Source organism: Psittacula echo (genome assembly GCF_963264785.1).
Source record: "Psittacula echo genome assembly, chromosome: 2".
Classification (NCBI taxonomy): domain Eukaryota; kingdom Metazoa; phylum Chordata; class Aves; order Psittaciformes; family Psittacidae; genus Psittacula; species Psittacula echo.
In genome coordinates this window covers 22444244-22464123 of record NC_137737.1, presented here as the reverse complement: position 1 = coordinate 22464123, position 19880 = coordinate 22444244, and the positions used below count along the sequence as shown (strand labels likewise).

Genomic DNA, 19880 nt, shown 5'->3' with positions numbered 1-19880 from the left:
GGGCAATGTTTTTCCCCAAAAATATCTACATAGCTAGCTGCAGAAATTTCTCCTTCTAATTGACTTACAGGTTTCAAATACCACCAGCTGGAATCACAGTGCACAACCCGGGCACTGAATGCAGGGGAACCCAGCTGAAGGATGAGGGTCTTACCTATCGTTTCTTTACTTTGGTGTTGGTTTGGATTTTGTGTGTGTGTGTGTGTGTGTGTGTGTGTGTGTGTGTGTGTGTGTGTAGTTTTCCCTTTCATTTAACAGCCGGCAAGTTGAAACCTCCTGGACCCTTTATCAACACATGAATGGACAGCGAATAATCCATGAATTGAATGATTTGAAGCTATCCACACAACTCTCACTGATATTTTTGCTGGCTGTGTCAAATCATGTTATATTTCTGACATGTCATATTTGTGCCTGAGTCATGGTGCAACCTGATGGAAGAACAAAGCATGATACTATGCAACGAGACATACCAGCAAGGCAAAAAACCCTATATGAATGTTGATTGACAGCCCACCTCTAATTTGGATTTAGTTAATTCCTTCTCAAAGACAAGAACAAAGTTCAGAGAAGGTTAAAGTGCATGTGCAGAGCTTAATAATCTATTAACACAATAACCAGCCATATATGACTATGCAATAAGCTGAGGGAATTTGCCAGAAACACTTCACTTTGCAGACAATATTTACAGCAACGCTTGATTCATTACATGCTCTGTATACACAGAGTAGGGCAGTGTTTCTCTAACAAGAAGACTCCAAGGCATGAGCTGAGCAGTCATAAGGTAAAAAAACCACAACAAATCCAAACCCTAAGCAGCAGTTGCAATATCAGAAAAGTTTATAATCGGTTTAGTTGTTGGTGATGAAAAATATTTACCGAGTTGAGGCAGGCTGGGAAAGAACCCAATTTCAAACTAGGGCCAAACAACAGCAGAGTAATGAAGTGGCAATTTTAAGCTTAAAACTTTAAGAACTATAAAGATCAACTCATTAAATGTTCTCTGCCTTTAAACTCCTGTTTTTTTGATGGATAGCTTTTTGTTCTGCTGGATTTTGTTTATATAGTGCAGACTGATCTTCATTTGTGCCAGTCTTCCATGGTGCTGTCACTGGGAAGAGAGTCACCAGGCTTCACTCTTCTGCTTGATGTGCAGGTGAAGGCTTGCTCCTTCAGCTGCTTCTGTATTAGCACAAAGGAGCTGCGCTGTGTCAGCAGCCTCACCATCCTCCTCGAGAGAGAGCTGGGACCTGTGGGAGCCTAAACCAGTCTCAAGGAAGAACTTTAGAAGAGCAGATTTGTATTCCTTACAGCAGTAAGGGAGACCCTAACGTTGAAGACTGTGATTTGTGATGATGATCTTAACCCAGCACCACTTCAAGAAATAAATTAGATACTGTCTTTTAAGGCCATTCATTTTTTGCCCAAATAAGGCTTCAAGAAAGTTACAACTGAAGTTTTTTGGCTTGTGGTACTGCTTTTACTGTCTAAATAAGCCCATAAAGTACTTAAGCAGTAAAAGAAGTATGACACCAACAAAGTGCTCTTCATGGCATATTAATAAGTGCATGCTTTGGATAGGGACAGTAAAAACACTGGAAATGAATGAAACAAGCTATAGAAGTAAAAAAAAAAATATCCATTTTGCTGCAGTAACAGAGGGCTCAGTAGGTCCTCCTGCAAATACAGTCATGTTGTCAAACTACTTTATCTTTCTGAGAGAGGTATGCAGGTAGGAGCAGTTGGCAAAGACCTTACAGCAAAATAAAAAGGTGACTGCCAAATCCTGAGAGGGACACAATCATACTGCTTAGTCCAGTTATATGGGAGTACAAGACAAGCAGCAGCAAAGCAAAGGGAGATCAGATTTTGCTCATGCTGCTCACAAACCGTCCCGTGGTTTTGCAGAGGTTTTTCTGTGACCGGGAATATTTTTTTAAAAACAACCTGTGTGCAGCATTTTAACACCAAAAATACACAGTGCAGCTTCAAAAGCACCCTGAAGTTCAGACTCCTTTTAGGTTTTCTTTTCTTGCACCTGTAAAGCCCAAAATCACTCTAGAAAACACTGACCATGAATAAAACCACATTTCAGAAATGCCTATTTTGTAGCTAGTATTTCCTCCAATCCTACTATGGATGTGTCCTATGGAGTAATGCATTTCTCCTATTCTATTACATGGACCACTGACAACTACATTTCTCCATCTGGCAATCCCTGGAACTGATGCAATCCCATGGCAAGCACCTCACAGTATCACCACTGCGATTCAAAAGTGTAAGCAAAATCATCCAATTGCCTTGCTCCTGAAGTAAATCTTGCCTTCAAGACAACTTCCAAGGGAAGGATTGTTTTGCTGTAGGATCTTGCAGACCAAAGAAAATCAACAGATTGGTACAGGAAACAGAGGGGTTTAATTTTTGTGAGGCAGTGCTTCTTAAACATACTTATCTTCGTGTGTGTGATTGAAACAGGAAGCTATATCAGGACATCAGAAAAATCCTTAAAAATTGCAAATTCTGGCACCAGGTTTTCATAAAGCCTTTCCCCATCCCCAAAAATGATGTAACAGGCACGCAGGCCAGAGATTTACGGCTTCCTATTCAAGCCCTCACTAGCCATCAATCTAAAGAATCAATTCCGGCTCCTTCCAAACAGAAATGCAACCAAAGACTGACCAAATAGACCCCTTTGAAATTACAATCGCAAAGTCAGAAGGTACCTCCACCATTAACACAGTTATGAAATTGGGAAGCTGCATCAATCTTCAGCAACATATTTTGCCTTCGCTGATGCTGTTCTGAAACAACACAAGGTCTGCAAGATGATTTTCTTACTGAGTAGCACCATACTTTGAGTAATACATTACTGGTGGGACTCCCCTGATGATGTATTACACTAATGCATCATTAGGATGATGTTTCACACTGATGATATATTGCAGTGCAACATAATGAGAGCAATAGCTCACTGGGTGCATAATCCTGCCAGGAGCTGTGCGCCTGCAGCTCTCTGATTTCATTTGCAGTTCAGGGTGTCCACGGCTTAGATGGATTAGATCCTTAGATACCCACAGTTTAAAGGATAGCAAGAGTCAGAGAAATGCCAACATACAGGTGGGTGCAGTTACTTACAGGATACAACATACAGTGAGCCAATATCAAGACACACTTTGGCATCACAATTTTACACCTGTGCAAAACATCTTCAAACTAAGAAGTTGCTGTAGGCAAGGCTGCTGAAGCTCCTTATCCTTATGACAGCAGCCATCATAGCAGATTCTGGTTGCATATAGCCTTGGTAAAAACACTTAGCTTAAATTTTCCATGCCAGATGTCTGTTAGAAGGGGGAAGGCTGGGGAAAAAGGGTGGCTGATTGTTCTTAATCAGTAACTTCAGTGAACTCAGTTCTGTTCAGCTGTTTCTATGCCCCAGACTAAGACAAAACCAGGTTGTTTTGCCAACAATGAAAGATTCCAGTGACCTTTTTTCTGACCTTTTTTTAACAGAGCTATTTGATCTGTATGAAATTTTCAAAGGACCTTTGCACTATCATCAGTGTCCCTGACAAGCAGGCAACATTTTCAGATTTGTGAACTCTTCACAGTGAAACCTTACACAATGCTCAAAAGGAGAGCAAACTGATATGTAAACAAGAAGGAACAAGCCATTTTTGAATAAGAAAAGAACTCCTCCAGTTTTTCACAAAAATATTAACATTTATAATTGAACCACAACTTCATTACTTATTAGTTTTCGATTCAATACCTTTGGGGTTCTTGACTAAGTCTAATAAACACACACACACACACACACACACATGAAAACATAACATGGGTCCTGCATGCAATTTCCAACTTTTTGGATTTATTCAGTTGTGGAAAACATAACAGCATTTTAGACAACTACCCTGTGGGCTCTGCATGTTCATGTTCCAGGTCCTCCAGAATAACAGCCATCAACAATGGATGGACCAGACTCCTAACAACAGAACATCAGCTTTTCCGGTCACACATCTAAGAACACCCCCCTTGGCTTTCATACCTTTCTCCTGACAACTGTAATTGAGAAACCACAGGATATCTAATGAATCAGAAAAGAGGACAGCCACCTCAGCTCGCCAAATGATGAGTTGGTATCTCCTCCTGCTCCCATGTGTATTCTTTCAGATTGCCTGAACTATAGGGCTCTGCCTTGTAGATACTATTTCCACCAGTATAGCAAACAGGCTGGAAAAGAGACCTTTCCAAGATCTGCCTCTTCAGCAGAAAGGGAGAAAACCCACAACAAAGCCAAAACAAACAGAACAAAACCAAAACAGTTTTAGGAGACTACTTCTGATCATCCCCACAGCACATCTTGGGAAAAATTGATTTCTAAGAAGATTATGCCAGTTGAGCTTCACACTGACCTAGACAATAGCCTGAGCCCACCTATCAGGATAGTGGGTGCTTCCCAAGCAGTGCTGTTCCCTCCCCATTGCCCAGGGACAGAACAAGGACCACAGCACAGAAAAGGGGCCAACACAAACCCCACCTTCTAGCTTGCAGCATACAGCTAATGCTGTCCCCAAGCCTGGGGATGGCAATGAAAACTCACTCCTTAAACACATTGCAAGAAAAAAAACCAAAAAGACCAGACTGGCTTCACACATTTCCTCCAGCAGGCGCCCATGTAAGGGCCAACTGCGTCCTGGCCATAAATTCTCTGTCATGGGAGCATTATACCAAGGGAAAGGAATGCTTTTCCATCTGTGTATTTCCCCTCAGGCACTCACTTGATAATGAAACCAGTTAAGGTCCTTGGGTTCACAATGTTATTACAGTCGGATAATATTTTGTTTGCAGCCGAGCCTGAAGAACTCCTAAGTAGCAGAGTACAGGCACCATACACCTGTTAAGTCATGGCTTTTCTTCTCTAAGTGGACAAATCTGTTTTAGCCATCTCCAGAGATTTTCCACTCACAGTTAATTACAAAGCACTGACTGTACTCATTTCCTGATATTAGAGAGAACCTGTAACAAATGTATGCCACAGGTGAAGCCCATTCCCTCTGTCCCTGGGAAATGCCAGCAATCCTTCTAGCAGCCCTGGCTGCACTCCTTCACTCCTTATCCTGCAACCCACTCAGACCTTCTGCTCCATCACAAACACTCGTATGTACAAAAAAATAACCTCTTATTAGGAAAGAAACTGCATGGGCTGGCTGAGCCTAACATTTTAGAATGCAAACACACGTCTTGAACACAAAACCATCAGCACAGGTGGCCAGTCTGAGGTCATTCTGCAGAGCCCTATGGCGAACGCTGCGACAGACAGACCCAGTTCTGGCTGTTCTGTAGTCAGTGATGCCGTGTACAGAGCCACCCAGCATAGAAGCAGCATTTCATTCACTTTCTGCATAGGCAAGCATGGCTACAGAGATGATCATGTGTTTCCGAACAATTGAAAGGCAAGTTTGTTTAAAGTTAACAGGGTCACAAAAAAATTTGCCCCTTGTTGGATGTGAAACTTGTTGGAGCCACTTTCTCACTATGATACATACCCTAGTACACAGTTTTGATCCAAAGTATCATTGTGCCTTGTACAGTGCAAGGTATTCTGAAATCAAGTCAGACAAGATAAGCATTCCAGTGAAAGAGATAAGGAAAAAGCAGTTCATCCTAAGTAAAAATGATACTTTGTTGTGACAGCAACCTTTCTTCATGCTCCTCCTAGCAGGCCAGTGTCTGATCCTGGGCACAAATCCTTGGAAATCAGTCTCCCTGACCTTAGAGACATATGTTAGGTCAATGGTTCCCAACTTTCCGGACCAATAGATAACTGACAACCATCAACATTTTTCTCAAATCGTCACACACACTTACTGTCAACCTTCTGACTTGAGACTTGACAAAGGTGATGTGACTCAGTAGCAAGGCTCTAATGCCTTCTCCATTACTCTTGCAGGATGACTCATGCTCAGCAGACATAGGCAAAGAGCCTCCCTCTCCACTGGTGTCACCTCTGAGAAACTTAGAGTTTGAATCTGTCCACTGGCTCCCTCATTGTTAGAAGTTGTTTCACACCAAATCCGAGGAGCCAGCTGCTTCCTTTGTTACTGTCCAGGCATAAGCTCCCTCCCAGGCTGCATCTTCCCCTTGTCTTGACTGCCAAGAACCAGCCTAACCTTCTTAAAAAGCACTTTTATGTTCCTTTTGCCCCAAAGACAACATCTCACTGAAGATGCCACCCTTCCACTTTGAGGATAAATACAAAGCAATTCCCTCAGTCAGGAAAGAGGGAGCAAAAACATTTTCTGCAATTATACATGTGGGATAAAAGCACAGAAATCAATTAAAAGAAACCAGACATAGCCAGACAACTTGCAAGGACAAGAAAGTAAAGGAAAAGATTATAGGGAGAGCTCCTGGGTAGACTGAGAGTTGAAGCTACAGGTAAGGAAAGGGTCTTTGAATGCTGGATTCCTTTTGTGATTGTACATTACTGAATGGCTCTTTGTCAGCCTCAAACAATGTATCTTACCCTCAAATTACATTCTTTCTTTAAGGAAGAAACCTGGTAAACCCCAAAATGTGTTTACTGCATCCAGTGAGAAAAGAGGAGGCATCAGCTCCAGAGAGAATTTGCAGCAGCAGGACTTCAGGAGAGCTGCTTTAATAACTTTGTCTAGACCTTCTTTTTTTACTTCTGAAAAGGCAAAGTTTAAGGGGCACACATCTCTTATCTTCTCATTGCTTTCTTACTGGGACTAACTGCAGAATCTTCTGCGCAGCCAAAGAAGTTTCATGGGCCGAAAACTGATAAAAAAAGGATTATCACACAACATCTAGGGAGAAAAAAAACCATATGTATCTCACTCAGAGGTTTAGTGCTAATGCTCTTCTTCTGCATACTCCATTATAGCTTTAAATTCTAGGCTGTCCAGGGTGTAATATTCTCAGCACTGTTAGAAACCTGCTGGCACACATGCAGAGTGCTTCACAATGGTGACACAGGTTTGTCAGAAACCCCATTTAAACTACCAGCATTAGTAATTTTCCATATACTTGCACTAGTGATGGGCTGTCTCAGTTAGGCTTTACCTTGGTTATGGAATGCTCCAGCTTCAGCTTGGACGAGCAGGTAAAAATTCTTTGCTTATTGAAAAAAGTGAAATGGGAAGTAATTCTAATATAACACTTTCGTAGCAGATGAACTGAATAAAAATGAGCATTTTCTGGGACTTGTGCTGTATGTTTTAATTCACCTTCCCAAACAATTTACAGCAATGATTTGCATTTTTTACTGTACATAAATACACTTACCTGTTCTTAAAAGGCAAAGATACTGCAATGTTTTCATCAAGTTTGTGTGAGTAAGTACATATTAAAATGGCAAACATCCCTTCCAATAACATCCTGGCAGAGTTTGCTTCTTCTGCAAGTAATAAAAGCCAAGGAGAGCAAACCATGCTCCAAGATGTTTGGCCTGCATCATGAGGCAACTGATGCATTCCAAATGCCTGTCAGGTCACTTTGCAAAACCAACCACTGCTAATCAATAGTGAAATCTTTCTCTCCCTGACTTAACTATATTTCTGGTTTTGTTAAACAGAAGAAACTGCCAATTAGTTGAACTCTGCTGGACCAGGCAGCCACGGTCAACCTGAACCAGTTCTGCTCAGAGTTAAGATTACACAGTTCAATTACAATACTTAATCGATCACTGACTGTGACTGAGGTTTTACTGCTGGTCTTCACATGAACCAGGTCAGTCTCCACAGGCTGCCTTGTTTCTAAACATTCAGATTTTTCGTTTTTTAAGAAGCCCCCAACTTTACATTTCAAGGATGCAAGCCATTCTTTGCCTCTATCGCTTGGCCCAGGTCCTTTTCTCTTACCCGTTATATGCCTTCCTCTTCTTGCTTCTGAGCTACTTGGAAAAGAGATCAGTATCTCCCTCTTTGTTTGGAAACTCTACAGCAGTTTGTATGTCACAGCAGTATAATAAATAAAAAGCAATAAAAATGTTAGGAAAGCCCTTAGAAAAGTCCATGCTATTTTTACAATTACTCATGCTGTTGCTGTTTAAGAAACAATGCCAGGAAGATCTAGGACTAGAAGGGGACTTAGAACAATTTTTGTAAGAATAAACTATGGAAATGATGATGTTACCAACAGCAAAGTGTTTTGCAAGGTGTATGGCTTCTCCTGCTGCTTTTTTGAGTGCTTCTAACAGATGTTCAGTTTCAAGTGGTCTGCAGATACCAATAGGCTCATGGTTCTGCAGGAATAAGAGCAGCAGATGTGCCCTGCATTATGTTTTGCTATTCCCTTTATGAATTGATATGTCACCCTGTGGGTTTATAGCTAGTTAATTTTGTAATGACATCACCATTTCTACACTTTCAATGATTCTCGCAGGATTTAATTTCTCAAGTAACAAAACTCTTGATCCTGGAATTGCTATGAAAAGGCAATGTATAATAAAATAGATTTGTTTACATGATACAGTTCTATTTCCCATCACATGCCTTCAGCAATAGCTATTAGGTAATGCTGGTATGCAGGTGAATTCTTCCAAAGACTGCAGATTTACAGCACGGCCTCGTTTCAGGGCTGTAGACTTAACGTCTGTGCATCTCTCAACAGGATCATTACCCTCAAACAAGTATCACTTGGAGGCTGGAAGGAATGAGGGTAAGAAGGGAATAAGGATAGAAATAATGGGGATTTCCATTGGCTCTGCTGTAGCCCCTAGGTATTTGCCCTTGTCAGATGCTGTGCTCCATAGCAGTGTAACATTACTACTGGCACAGTACCCAAATAAAAATCACAATTCACAGGAAATTGCGCTGCATTTTCCACTGACGATGACCTTACTGTAACAGGGCAGTGCTCCAGCTTTTGGCTTGGACGCTTTCAATCTTACAAGGGAGCCAAGTTTTTTCTCCTTCAAATACGATTGCAGAGGTTGTTAGAGCCCAGAGGTTTTTGCAAGCCTTTGGTAACAGCAGCAGGATACCACCTTTCTCTTCTGGAGTATTCAATACTGTTAAATAATGTCTTTCATTTTGCTTTTAAATACAGAGAGGGAAAAGTGATGCTATTACAACTATATTTAATGGAATTTTGGCATTTTTTTCATAATAACTAATTTTTAGGTCTTTAAAAACTGAGTGGAAAAAACCATCACAGATCATAAAAGATTCTAGTTAGGTATGTTATAAATCCTTGAAACATACCTGAAAACATTTAACTTTGAGAAGTAAGCAGTGAAAGTTGCATTAAGCATGTATTTCCCGCCTATGATATCTAAGACATATTTTCACATCACTGCAAATATGAAAACACATCTTTAGTAAAAGCCCAGTTTTGAAAAGTGCCTGCCTTAAATTTACAGAATGAACACTGATCACTCTCACATGCCCTTCCTAATGCAGCTGAAATACCAAGGCTTCAAATTCTAAGAAGTAACTAGATAGTTTTTGCACACATACAGAAGAGGATGATCTCCAGTTGTGACCGCGGGCAGAGAGGCAGTCTCCACAGCCCTTGCAAGAGCTGTGTGCCTGTGATTCCATCACTAGGAAGGTAAAAGGATAAGGAAAGTGGTTTTTTTTGTTGTTTGTTTTTTTGTTTTTGGTTTTGGTGTTTTTTTTTTTTTTAGTTTCCCATAGCATTTATCTTCTCCCCCCACCCCCTCCTTTTTTTTTTTTTTTTTTCCTTGCAGTTCAGATTTCTTTTAAAAAGTGAGTATGAGCCTTAGTGCAAGTCTCAGATTTAAACCTAAGATGCTCAGGAAGCTAATGGTGAGGTTAAATCAAATTTGACTTGCCTTGAGCACCAAAAAATAGCAAGACCAAGCTCCACATGAAGGTCCACACCTACTACTTGCATACACTAACTGACATCCACCTAAATTTAAGCTGCAAGCATGTTGTGTAACAGCAGGCAGTACACCGAGCCTATGAAAATCTCACGACTACTCCAGAAGCAGAAGCACATTCCTGTGAGAAATGGCACACTACAGGCCCTCCAGACACACCTCTTGCACCCTGCTCTGGGCTTCCAAAAAATGCTGAACCAAACCCTTCTAATGCCTTAACTCAGCATTTCTCCCCCCAAAACTCCCACCAAAGCCAGGACTTTCAGCCCCTCTCCCAAACACCTTAAACTATGGGATGAAAGTCACACTCAAAGTCTTTGCTCCTCTGGCATAACTTAACTGCTCATACTGGTGAAGCTCATTTGTGCAGGGAGCTGGACTTCCTTGAGGGCTTTTCTGAGGAACAAGGACTGCCATAAACCTGCAGGTCTAAGCCAAAAGCATATTGTCCTGGTCCAGCCTTCTCCAGCAGAGACATGGCCATAGAGACTTCTAGTGCATCTCCATCCCTTCCTCTCCTTCAAAACCTGAACTTCCAGTCAAAACATATCCACTGCTGTCCATGCACTTCCCCCTACAGAGACTTGGAAGGAATGAGCACACACACATGGCCACAAGAATAAGGCGTCTTGGAGCACCTCCATACAAAACCAGGCTGAACGGCCTCAATTTTCTCAGCCTGGAGAAGGCTGCATGGAGATCTCATAGCAGCCTTCAAGTATCTGAAGGAGACCTATAAAGATGCCAGAGATGGACTCATCACCAGGGACTGTAGCGATAGGACAAGGGGTAACGGGTTCAAACTTAAACAGGGGAAGTTTACATTGGATATAAGGAAGAAGTTCTTTACTGCGAGGGTGGTGAGGCACTGGAATGGGTTGCCCAAGGAAGTTGTGAATGCTCCATCCCTGACAGCATTCAAGGCCAAGGTGGACAGAGACTTGGGTGGCATGGTTTAGTGTGAGGTGTCCCTGCCCATGGCAGGGAGGTTGGAACTAGATGATCTTAAGGTCCTTTCCAACCCAAACCATTCTATTATTCTACGGTGGGCATGCTGTTCAGTACACAACTTCAGGGTTCTCAGATACAGCAATTGGGAGCTCAGCAGCTTAACCCAGATGAGACCCACTATATTTAGGGTATGACTACTTTCTAAAAATGCATCATCTGAACAAAACATCTCAGGGATGCAGGTTCTGGTTTTCAGAATATTTCTGACATTTATTGTGATATTTCCTCTGAGCACGCATGATGTTTTGAAAGGAAAGGAGTTTTCTGTTGCTTAAAGCCAGTCCTTCCTGTTTGTTTGTTTATTCCAAACACAAGTTTGCATGTGAATAAAACTGTTGCTTTAGGTCTGATTTCAAACATGTGGTAAAAGAGAATCTCACAATTTTATGATATAGTTACTTTGGTAGAGGGTGAGTTTGCCCTGGGGGATTTTCTCCAACTAGATTTATCACAAGTTTTTTGAACCAGATAATTTTGTTTGATAGCACATCTGGCAGCATCATAAAATCTTGACGTTCCCAAGCTATTACACAGGAATTACTTTTGTAAATCTTTTATGAATATGACTGGGTATGCCTATTCTGGGCAGTAAGAAAGGAAAGAGAGTGCTGAAGGACAAAGGAATAGAAAAGGGATTCCCTGCCCTTTCAGGGCTCACCAGATAAGGTGGGTATATGTACTTTTAAATGAAAAATATGCTGTCATTGATACAGCTGAAAAGTCCACATAACACAGCTTGTTCTCCATATTCTCTAAACAGGCAAAAGGGGAAGATATTCTAGATGAGGAAAATCATAAATTGATCTCTCCTGCAGAAAATTTGCCCTATCCAAATCTTGAATAGGGCTTCCCAATTAAATGCTGTGTATTTCTAAAAGCATAGTATCCACAAAATAGCAACACAAGAAGAGTGGAGGAGGAAAGTCTCAGCAAGGCCTCAAGTCTGAGGCAAAATAAAGAGCACATTTTAGCTAAAAAAGAAAAAAAATAAAAGAGGTATTTACAAACACCCCATGCCCAATGTGACACCACCATGGCAGCATGACTGAATGGAAACTCTCCATATAATTAAAATAACATGATTAAGTTGTCTTAAAACTGAAGCTCCTACACACAGCCTTTCAGATGGAAAACTGGCAAAATGAAAGCGTATGTTCACTTTTAATACCATGAACTACCACACGATTAATAATTCTAGGAGATTGCACCTACTGGTGCAACTGGTGATTGGAAACACATCAGACATTGAGAAAACTTTGGATGCTGCTACTCTGCCAACCCCAAAGTCTGGCATTATACTCCTTTGGAATAGTATACCGTGTGTTTCATTTGCAATGGATAATTGACATCATTGGGCTGAGGGGTGACAGAGAGGTCATCCAATAGCACCTGGCAGTGAGGAACTAGAACCAGCCTTTTGCTCTTCACTCCTGATGTCCCCAACACTGGGAGCTACTGTTATTTTTGTTGGGCCAGAACAAAGGAAAACCTCATTTGCAATACTCTGCAGAAACACATTTCCAACCTTAGGTAGGAAGGCACTTGGCTGGGGAGTTTCCTTGCTTCAGGGCCCATAAGGACAGAAGAAGCACTTCTCCGGCAGCTCCTATAAGGCTTCCAAACACCAGGCTACTTCAGACTACAGCAGGTCTACAAGGATGCACAGAGCCATTGTGAAGCATGTGCCAGAATTACGCCATGCACTCTCTCTGCCCAGAATAGACCATTTCTAAATTCGGCTTCCTCCCAGGAAGCACATTCCTCTCTATACACACCCAGAACTGATTTCTTGCAGATCAGTGTAGTGCCTGCTAAAATCCAAAGTGAACTGCGTCCACAGAGTGCCGAGGGTTCGCTTTGACAGGGCAGAGCTATGGCAAGAGCTACGGCAAGAGCTACAGGCCCTGCTGAGTCAAGAGGCACTCCTGTTCCTTTAGAAAGTGGTACAACTGAAAGAAGAAGCTTTAACATGAAAAGGAAAAGTGTAAGTTTTTACTAGTTTCAGATTAACTAGAATGACAATGTAACATAGTTTCATTAACCAAAGCATGGATGCCTTCAAGCTGCATAAATAGTCCAACAAGGAAAAAACCCACAAACAAATGGAAGAACTAAAAAGAAATGCTGGTTTCCAAGGTCATGAGTGATATCTGCAGGGTATCATCTGGACATTGCTCCTCAGACTTGCCAGCATGAGGCAACACTGGCTGTAGCTAAGAAATGTGACATTGATATTCTGTTTATCCCTCTCTTTCTGAATGCAAACACATGTTCTGTCTTTTCAACAAAGATGTGCAACACATGCACAGAATAGGTACACCGGTAGTCTTAAAAGTCATCTGTTAATTGCAGATGCCTGTAAATGACTACGCAGCAAACCTTCCTAGGGACACAGAACAGGGGAAAAAAAATAAAGAAGAAGGAGACAGACACATTAAAATTAGAAGGCATGAGAAAGCTCCAACAACATAATCAAGCAATGCCGATTAATGTATTATTTCCCTAATACAACTATTACAATATTATTTTAGACAATTCCAAAGTGCCAAGGAGTGCTGAGGTTTTTTCTTTTAGTCCATTACAGACAGCACTCACCTCAGTAACTATGCCAAAGGAAGAAAATCCATCAGGTATTAGCCATACTCCAACCTCCAACAGAAATATTCCCCATTTTGTGAAGTTAAAAAAAAAAAACCAAAAGATGTGGGAGTCCTTGACCTTCCAAGTAATTAAGGGAAACAGAGACATTCTTGTTTTTATTAGAGACACACAAAACTATTTGAAAATAATTTGAATAGCTGGAGAATTAGTGTATTTGCCTGTTCATGAGTAGTGCACATAGTTTAGGGTTCTCTTGGGGGCAACACATCGTAATGAATATCTGCTATTCATATTTAATGCAATCTGCCAAAGAGTGCTTTTGGGAGGACTTTCTGTGTCAATATAATGATTAACAACAGAACTGGAAAAGTAAATGAATTCCTGCAATGGGTGGAACTGGCAAAAATATCTCGCAGTACTACACCAGTAACACTGGATTTAACTGTACTCTTTTAATGATACCAGTGGAAAATCCATTTTCCAGAGAATAAAAAAAGAAAAAAGGCCATCAGTCTTTAGTAGGGGTTGAAGTGGTAAATAACCAGCAGTAATGGAAGGAAAAACAATTCGAGAAGAAAGCAACCCCTAAAACAACCATCTGCCTGGCCTGAGCATGTCTGAAAAGCCTGAGATGCAACCCTGACTACTAAATATAATTAGTATCTACATAGCACAACCCAGAAGTAATGCCATGGTTAGTTCCTTGTCTATATCTTCCAGTTCTTCATATGATACTACTTTCCACGCATTTCTCATGAGATTTACATAAAACAGAATACAAAGTCCTTTATTCTTTACAATGCACTTTTAAAATACCCCAGACAGAAAAGTATGGAAAAGCTTGGCTAAAATACAGTGAATTACCTTAGTATAGATTTTTCTCCTTGACATCCCAACAGCCTAATAACATGTTCAGATTTTTTTTTTTTTTTTTTTAAACTATCTAGATGAAGCCATCTTACTAAGTTTATATAAATTCCAGGACATTCTTGCATCAGGCTCACTGCTCTCCCCTGCCCCCTTACCAAGCTATTCCTCCTCCTTCCTCACAACAAATAAAGGCAGAATATTGATGATTCAAGTGCTCCTTGGCCAAGGACCTAAGGACCAAAGTGTGGCAGGGGGCTAGAGTTACAATATGCGGTTGCTTCCATTGAATGCATGGACTACACACATCGCCCCATTCAAGCAGGATGCCTGAAGCAGGATACTCAATCTAAGCAGAAAGCAAACAATTGACAACCAAACTGGTTTACTATTTAGTGGCTCCCACGGTGGTTATCGTCCAGACCCTACTAGCCTCTACTAATGAGCAGCATGGCTTCATCATCCCCATGCTGAGATTTGCTTATGGAACTGCAACATCACTGTGAGGCTTTTGGTTCCATCAGCCATAACATAAAGACAATAATTTCTTCATCAGGTTTTAACTTAGTGGATATACTACGATGATCTGCAGGGCTTTTACAGACCTTCTTCTGTAAAGAAGTGCCACCTTCTTCAGGTGGTGCTTCACTTTAAGGGTTTTTGTAGTTTGTTTTTCTTAAGACTTTTTTATAATTAGTCTTTTTCGAGAAATTAAGAGTTGCAGTTACATCCACAACAGATGCTTTATAAAGAAGATAAATTCTTCTTAAGCTAGAATTCTCACATTGTGACAAGCTGCCTTACTGGTCTCTGGCAACAGCATTACCAGTGTTATATCTTGTGATGGCAAGATGGTTTCCTTCTTACAGGACTGATAAAGAGTAATGCCACCCAGATACTGGAATTTTCTGTGTGCCTGCATGAGTGCTACTTGCCTGAACCTGAGATGTTTCTACTTTAATAAAGTGTCATGTAGCAGTATCTACCCATATTTATTTATTCCTCCCTCAAATATTTCACTAAAATTTTGTGATTTTCCTGTTGGAAACATGTCAGGCTCTGCAGGACTTGTGTTAAGCATCCATTTCCCTATAGCTGCTCCAAGTCCAACAGACAGCCAGACCCTATTGGTCTTGCACATGATGGCACACCACCAAAGGTGAGAAAAGAGTAGCACAAACCAGAGGAGTCATCCTGCAGGGGACTGTGTCTGAGAAGAAATTTTAATTCAAGTCACCCTCTTCCTTATCTTGCCAATTTTGGCTGGTATTTTCAAACACTATTGCCTTGGTCTATACAACACAGCTACCAGGCTTTCACACTTAGTCAAGGTGAGCCAGTGCTGCAAAGCATCTCAACAAAAATACTGTCATGAAAACGCTGGGACCAGGGCAAAAAGATGCAAAGCCAAATATTCAGAAGTAGCCACTTATTTTGCATATGGACAGAAATTCATACTTAACACTAATTTTTGAAAGACTGAACACTGATTGGTTCAATAATCATTAATAATGTATCTGCAACACTCAATTTCACAGGAACAACTCACGGAAAAGAAAAACTCTGCACATGTGATCATATTCATTTGGTATTTACCAATGCATGCCTCAGAAAAGATTCCCAAAACTAGTAACACTTTCTTCCACAGGTGACTGTTTCTCCAATAGTGGGAGATAAATTCAATGCAGTATTCTGATAAATAACCAGAATAATTTCTGGCAGGATTGTAGACTTTCTGGCTGAGTGTCTCTCATTTTTCACCTCCAATAAAGATAAAACTCCCTGCAATAAAACAGTGCAAATAAAAGCCTGACCTAATTACACCTCTTCCCAGATATGACTGGATGAAAACTGTCCACATAACTGGAAAAAGAAGCTTTACTTCAAGACTGCCCAGTCTTCAAATACACACACATGAGACAGTGAGACACAAAGCCAGAATTAGTACTAGGCATCAAAAAAATCTCACAACTTGTCTGACATTTTGCCTTCACTGTGGTTTCCCATTCATATTTCAAGCAACTTTGCATGCTTTCTGTTGAAAGATGTATTGGGGGCACTGCCATAACAGGTCGCCTTTTCCTTTAGTAGAAAGTGTAGTCTGGCAAACATGCTATTTACTCAAAACCTTCTAATATTGAACAATCATAGTAATGAATTTAGACAAGTGCCTTCACAATAAACATACCTGCAAAGCTGTCTACATTTTGGTTTTCCAAACATAGGTGAAAAATACATAAGTCACCCGATGCAAAGACCTCCAGAGATGTCCGTGTGATGTTACTCGAAGAGTTTATACCTTGAACAGCTTTGTTAAGTGCACTTAAACACATATAAAACTAAGACAAAGCAGAAAAGAAAAAAAAGTGTGTTCATCATAAAATAGTAAAAAAAACTTGCCCAGCAACGCAGCAGCACTGAAAATGTGAGGGTGCTGCATGTGGAACTGCCCTGGTTCTGGCTGGGATAGAGTTAATTTTCTTCTTAGTAGCTGGCACAGTGCTGTGTTTTGGATTTAGTGTGAGAACAACCTTGATAACACACTGATGTCTCTCATACTCTGTCAGTGAAGAGGAGCACAAAAAGCCAGGAGGAAGCAGAGACAGGACACCTGACCCAAACTAACCAAAGGGGTATTCTATACCACAGCACATCATGCTCACTATATAAACTGGGGGAAGTTGGCTGGGAGCTCAACCATAGACTCAAAGGCTCATTCTACAGCCATAGGCAGCTCACAGCTACTAGCAGTCCACTGGGTTGGCCTTCACAGTCTGCCCAGAAAGAAAGTAGTTACCTACAGAGAATGAAAGTAGTATTAATTACTGCACAGCTTAAGAGATTTCTGTACTGAGGAACCATTGCTGTTCATAAACACACATGTTCATGAATACAGCTAATACACAACGTCAGATTCTGCAACTAACATGATAATACAGGATATGCCAAAATCCATAGCAGGTTTTATCATCCCTGGTTTCCACAGCTTTGGTGTGTCATATAGTTGCATGCTTATTTGTGTAAAAACAAGATTAAGTGAAAATGGTATTTCAAAACAAATGCATGCTCTTTGCCCAAGTAAAAAACACCACAGATGAGCAACTGCAATTACTCTTATAATAATGTCGGCATGAAAATCATTAGTCTTTGTTAGCGGAAAACCAGTCAATAAAAGCTATTAATACTGAGCACTCACTTGCAGGAGATGGGGTGCTGCATCCGCTAGTGGGTGGGTGAGTCTGGAGTCCATGGAGGGAAGGGAGTGACAGTCCACTGATGACTGGAGGAAAAAGTAATGGATATGGTGCTGCTGGATAGTGAGTCATATGTCCATTCACTGCTGGTACTGGACATGTGCGGCTACTGGTTGTCATGTTAACACCTCACAGTGTATAAATATTATGTTGCATCACTCCAGGCCAGCAAATAGATATCTCAACTTGTGAATGAAGAGGGCTGTCAAGCCTGCAGGTACGGCTTGAGCTAGATTGTGTGATGATGAAAAGGTAGCTCACTAGATCAGATCCGTCCTATATTTGATCGCTGTTTCCTACTCTTCTTTTTGTCAGGACATTCTTGTTCTGCAAACCGTGGACAGAAAAAGTTTTCCTACTCTGTGTATCAGGGCAGAGTTCAGTTACTTACACAAATGTTTCTCTGGGAGGGCAGCTGCTCTCTACAGATGCATACTGATAGAGCCTGTGGAAAGAAAAAAACAATATATTGATTATAATAGACATATTTTTATTATATGCAAAGGGATAAAAGAATTTTCTATTTGTTACTTTTGTTGAGTGATCACTTATTTATCAATGTCCTACAAGATCAGCTTGATGGTTACCTGGGGGTAAAATTCTCACTCTGCTTGAAGCTGACAGCAGAACACCCATTAATTCGATTTCCTTGCCTGATGTGTTACACCAAAAGCAATCTCTGGTCAAACGCAATCTTGTTTTGGAAACAGCCAGTTTTATAACAGATACATCAATAACCACCTGAAATACTGATATGGTAGGGCTTCCATGTACATGAAAGCTTTCAGCTTCCCCATAAAAGGTACAGAATGAATGACACTGAAGCAACTTTCTGCTTGCTTCAATACCAAGTGTCTGAGAGCGACTTTGTACTCAGCTGTTAACACACTAATTGGTTTACCAGCGATTGTTCCTACAAAGGACAGTTAGTTAATCTCATTATTACTTAACAGATATCTTACTGACCATTCTGTCTTTTTTTCTGTGTATGTGTGTGTGTGAACTGCCTGTATCACCACATAAACAAGCAGCCATTATTTCATGCGCTGGGTGAGTAACATGATAGCAGGCAATACCCTGCTCCTGTGCTCTGCTAAGGAACTCACTCATGATCACCATCTTCAGAGTCATCTAGAGCTACAGTGTTTTACCCAAATGGCTGTCACCTACCAAGAGGTCCCCATTTTCTCAGTCTGTGTACCAAAAGCCTCAGGCTGAGAACAAGGCACTTCCTGGGCAGCCTAAAGCCTTTGTTTCATGGTACAACGTGCTACATCCTTGCATCTGCTACAGTCGGCAATTAGTATCAACATCCACAGCTATACAGCATTTTTATTCCTAATTCTTTGAAATTACAGCCTGAAAGCAAAGGTAAGATTTTTGGGTAGGAAAATAAAGGCAGTGGTGAAAGGACTTGTCAAGGTCACAAAGCAAAATTGATGCGAGAGGAGGGAAACTGTGACAACGCAGCGTTGACTATTACTACTGTGACTCAGTCTACTAGTTGTCGGTACGAATTCAAATGAGCAAGGAAAAAAAAAAGTAAAGAGCCAACCCTGCTGAATGCATATGTTTGCCTGTCAGAGAGCAGTGGAGTGTTTCTGCTCTGTGCGGAATACCAGCAAAGGTTACCAGCTGTGCATGTTTTCAGACAGCAATTTCTGCTGAGTGCAGCCTGCTCGGGGATAACAGAAATGTAGCTTGTAAGTATTTGATAACTGTATAAATTATGCACAAAATACCTTTAATGCAATGGGGACAGACATATGCAGAGATGAGACAGTAACAAAGGTATAGCAAGCTAACACACAGCTGTTGTGTATGCCGAGCATGAGGACCACGTGCTTGGAGACCAGTGAAACCACACAGATCTTTTGAGGAAGCCTCAACATCCAAAATATATTGACTCATTAACAACACAGAATGAGATGAACCATCACAGGTGACTGTTTTACCTAGCTAAAGCTTTACGATGCTTAAGAGACAAGTATCAAAGAAATACATAAAGAACTAATGTTTTCTAAAGCAATTAAAAAAAAAATTGGCAAAACCATCACACTTCAAAATGTTAGAGGGAGGGGGAGAAGGGACTGGAAAAAGGAAAAGAGGGGAGGGATGTTGATGAAAAGCAGTCCCAAATATCTATGCATAAAACTAACCACAGAACAAGGTCACCTATTTTTAAATGATACTGGGCTTTGGAAATAAAGTTCCTCTTTTAAAAGTAATACCTTCAATTATACATCTGTTAGCCAGGAGAAATGGAGAGCTCATCA

General features: G+C 40.9%; 1 protein-coding gene across 3 annotated transcripts in view; it reads right to left on the bottom strand.

Annotated features, from left to right (window-relative positions):
- RARB (retinoic acid receptor beta) overlaps nt 1–17724 on the bottom strand; it is a gene marked incomplete at its 5' end in the record, with an annotated part of 192368 nt that extends 174644 nt beyond the window's left edge. For 2 of the 3 annotated variants that reach the window (XM_080610162.1, XM_080610163.1), the window contains one exon: nt 17547–17724. In XM_080610162.1, coding sequence (XP_080466288.1) covers nt 17547–17724 — 178 coding nt within the window. Of the gene's footprint in view, nt 1–17535 lie in introns of all 3 variants that reach the window. The other variant, XM_080610161.1, reaches the window with a different exon arrangement.
- Between the last annotated feature and the right edge of the window lie 2156 nt (nt 17725–19880).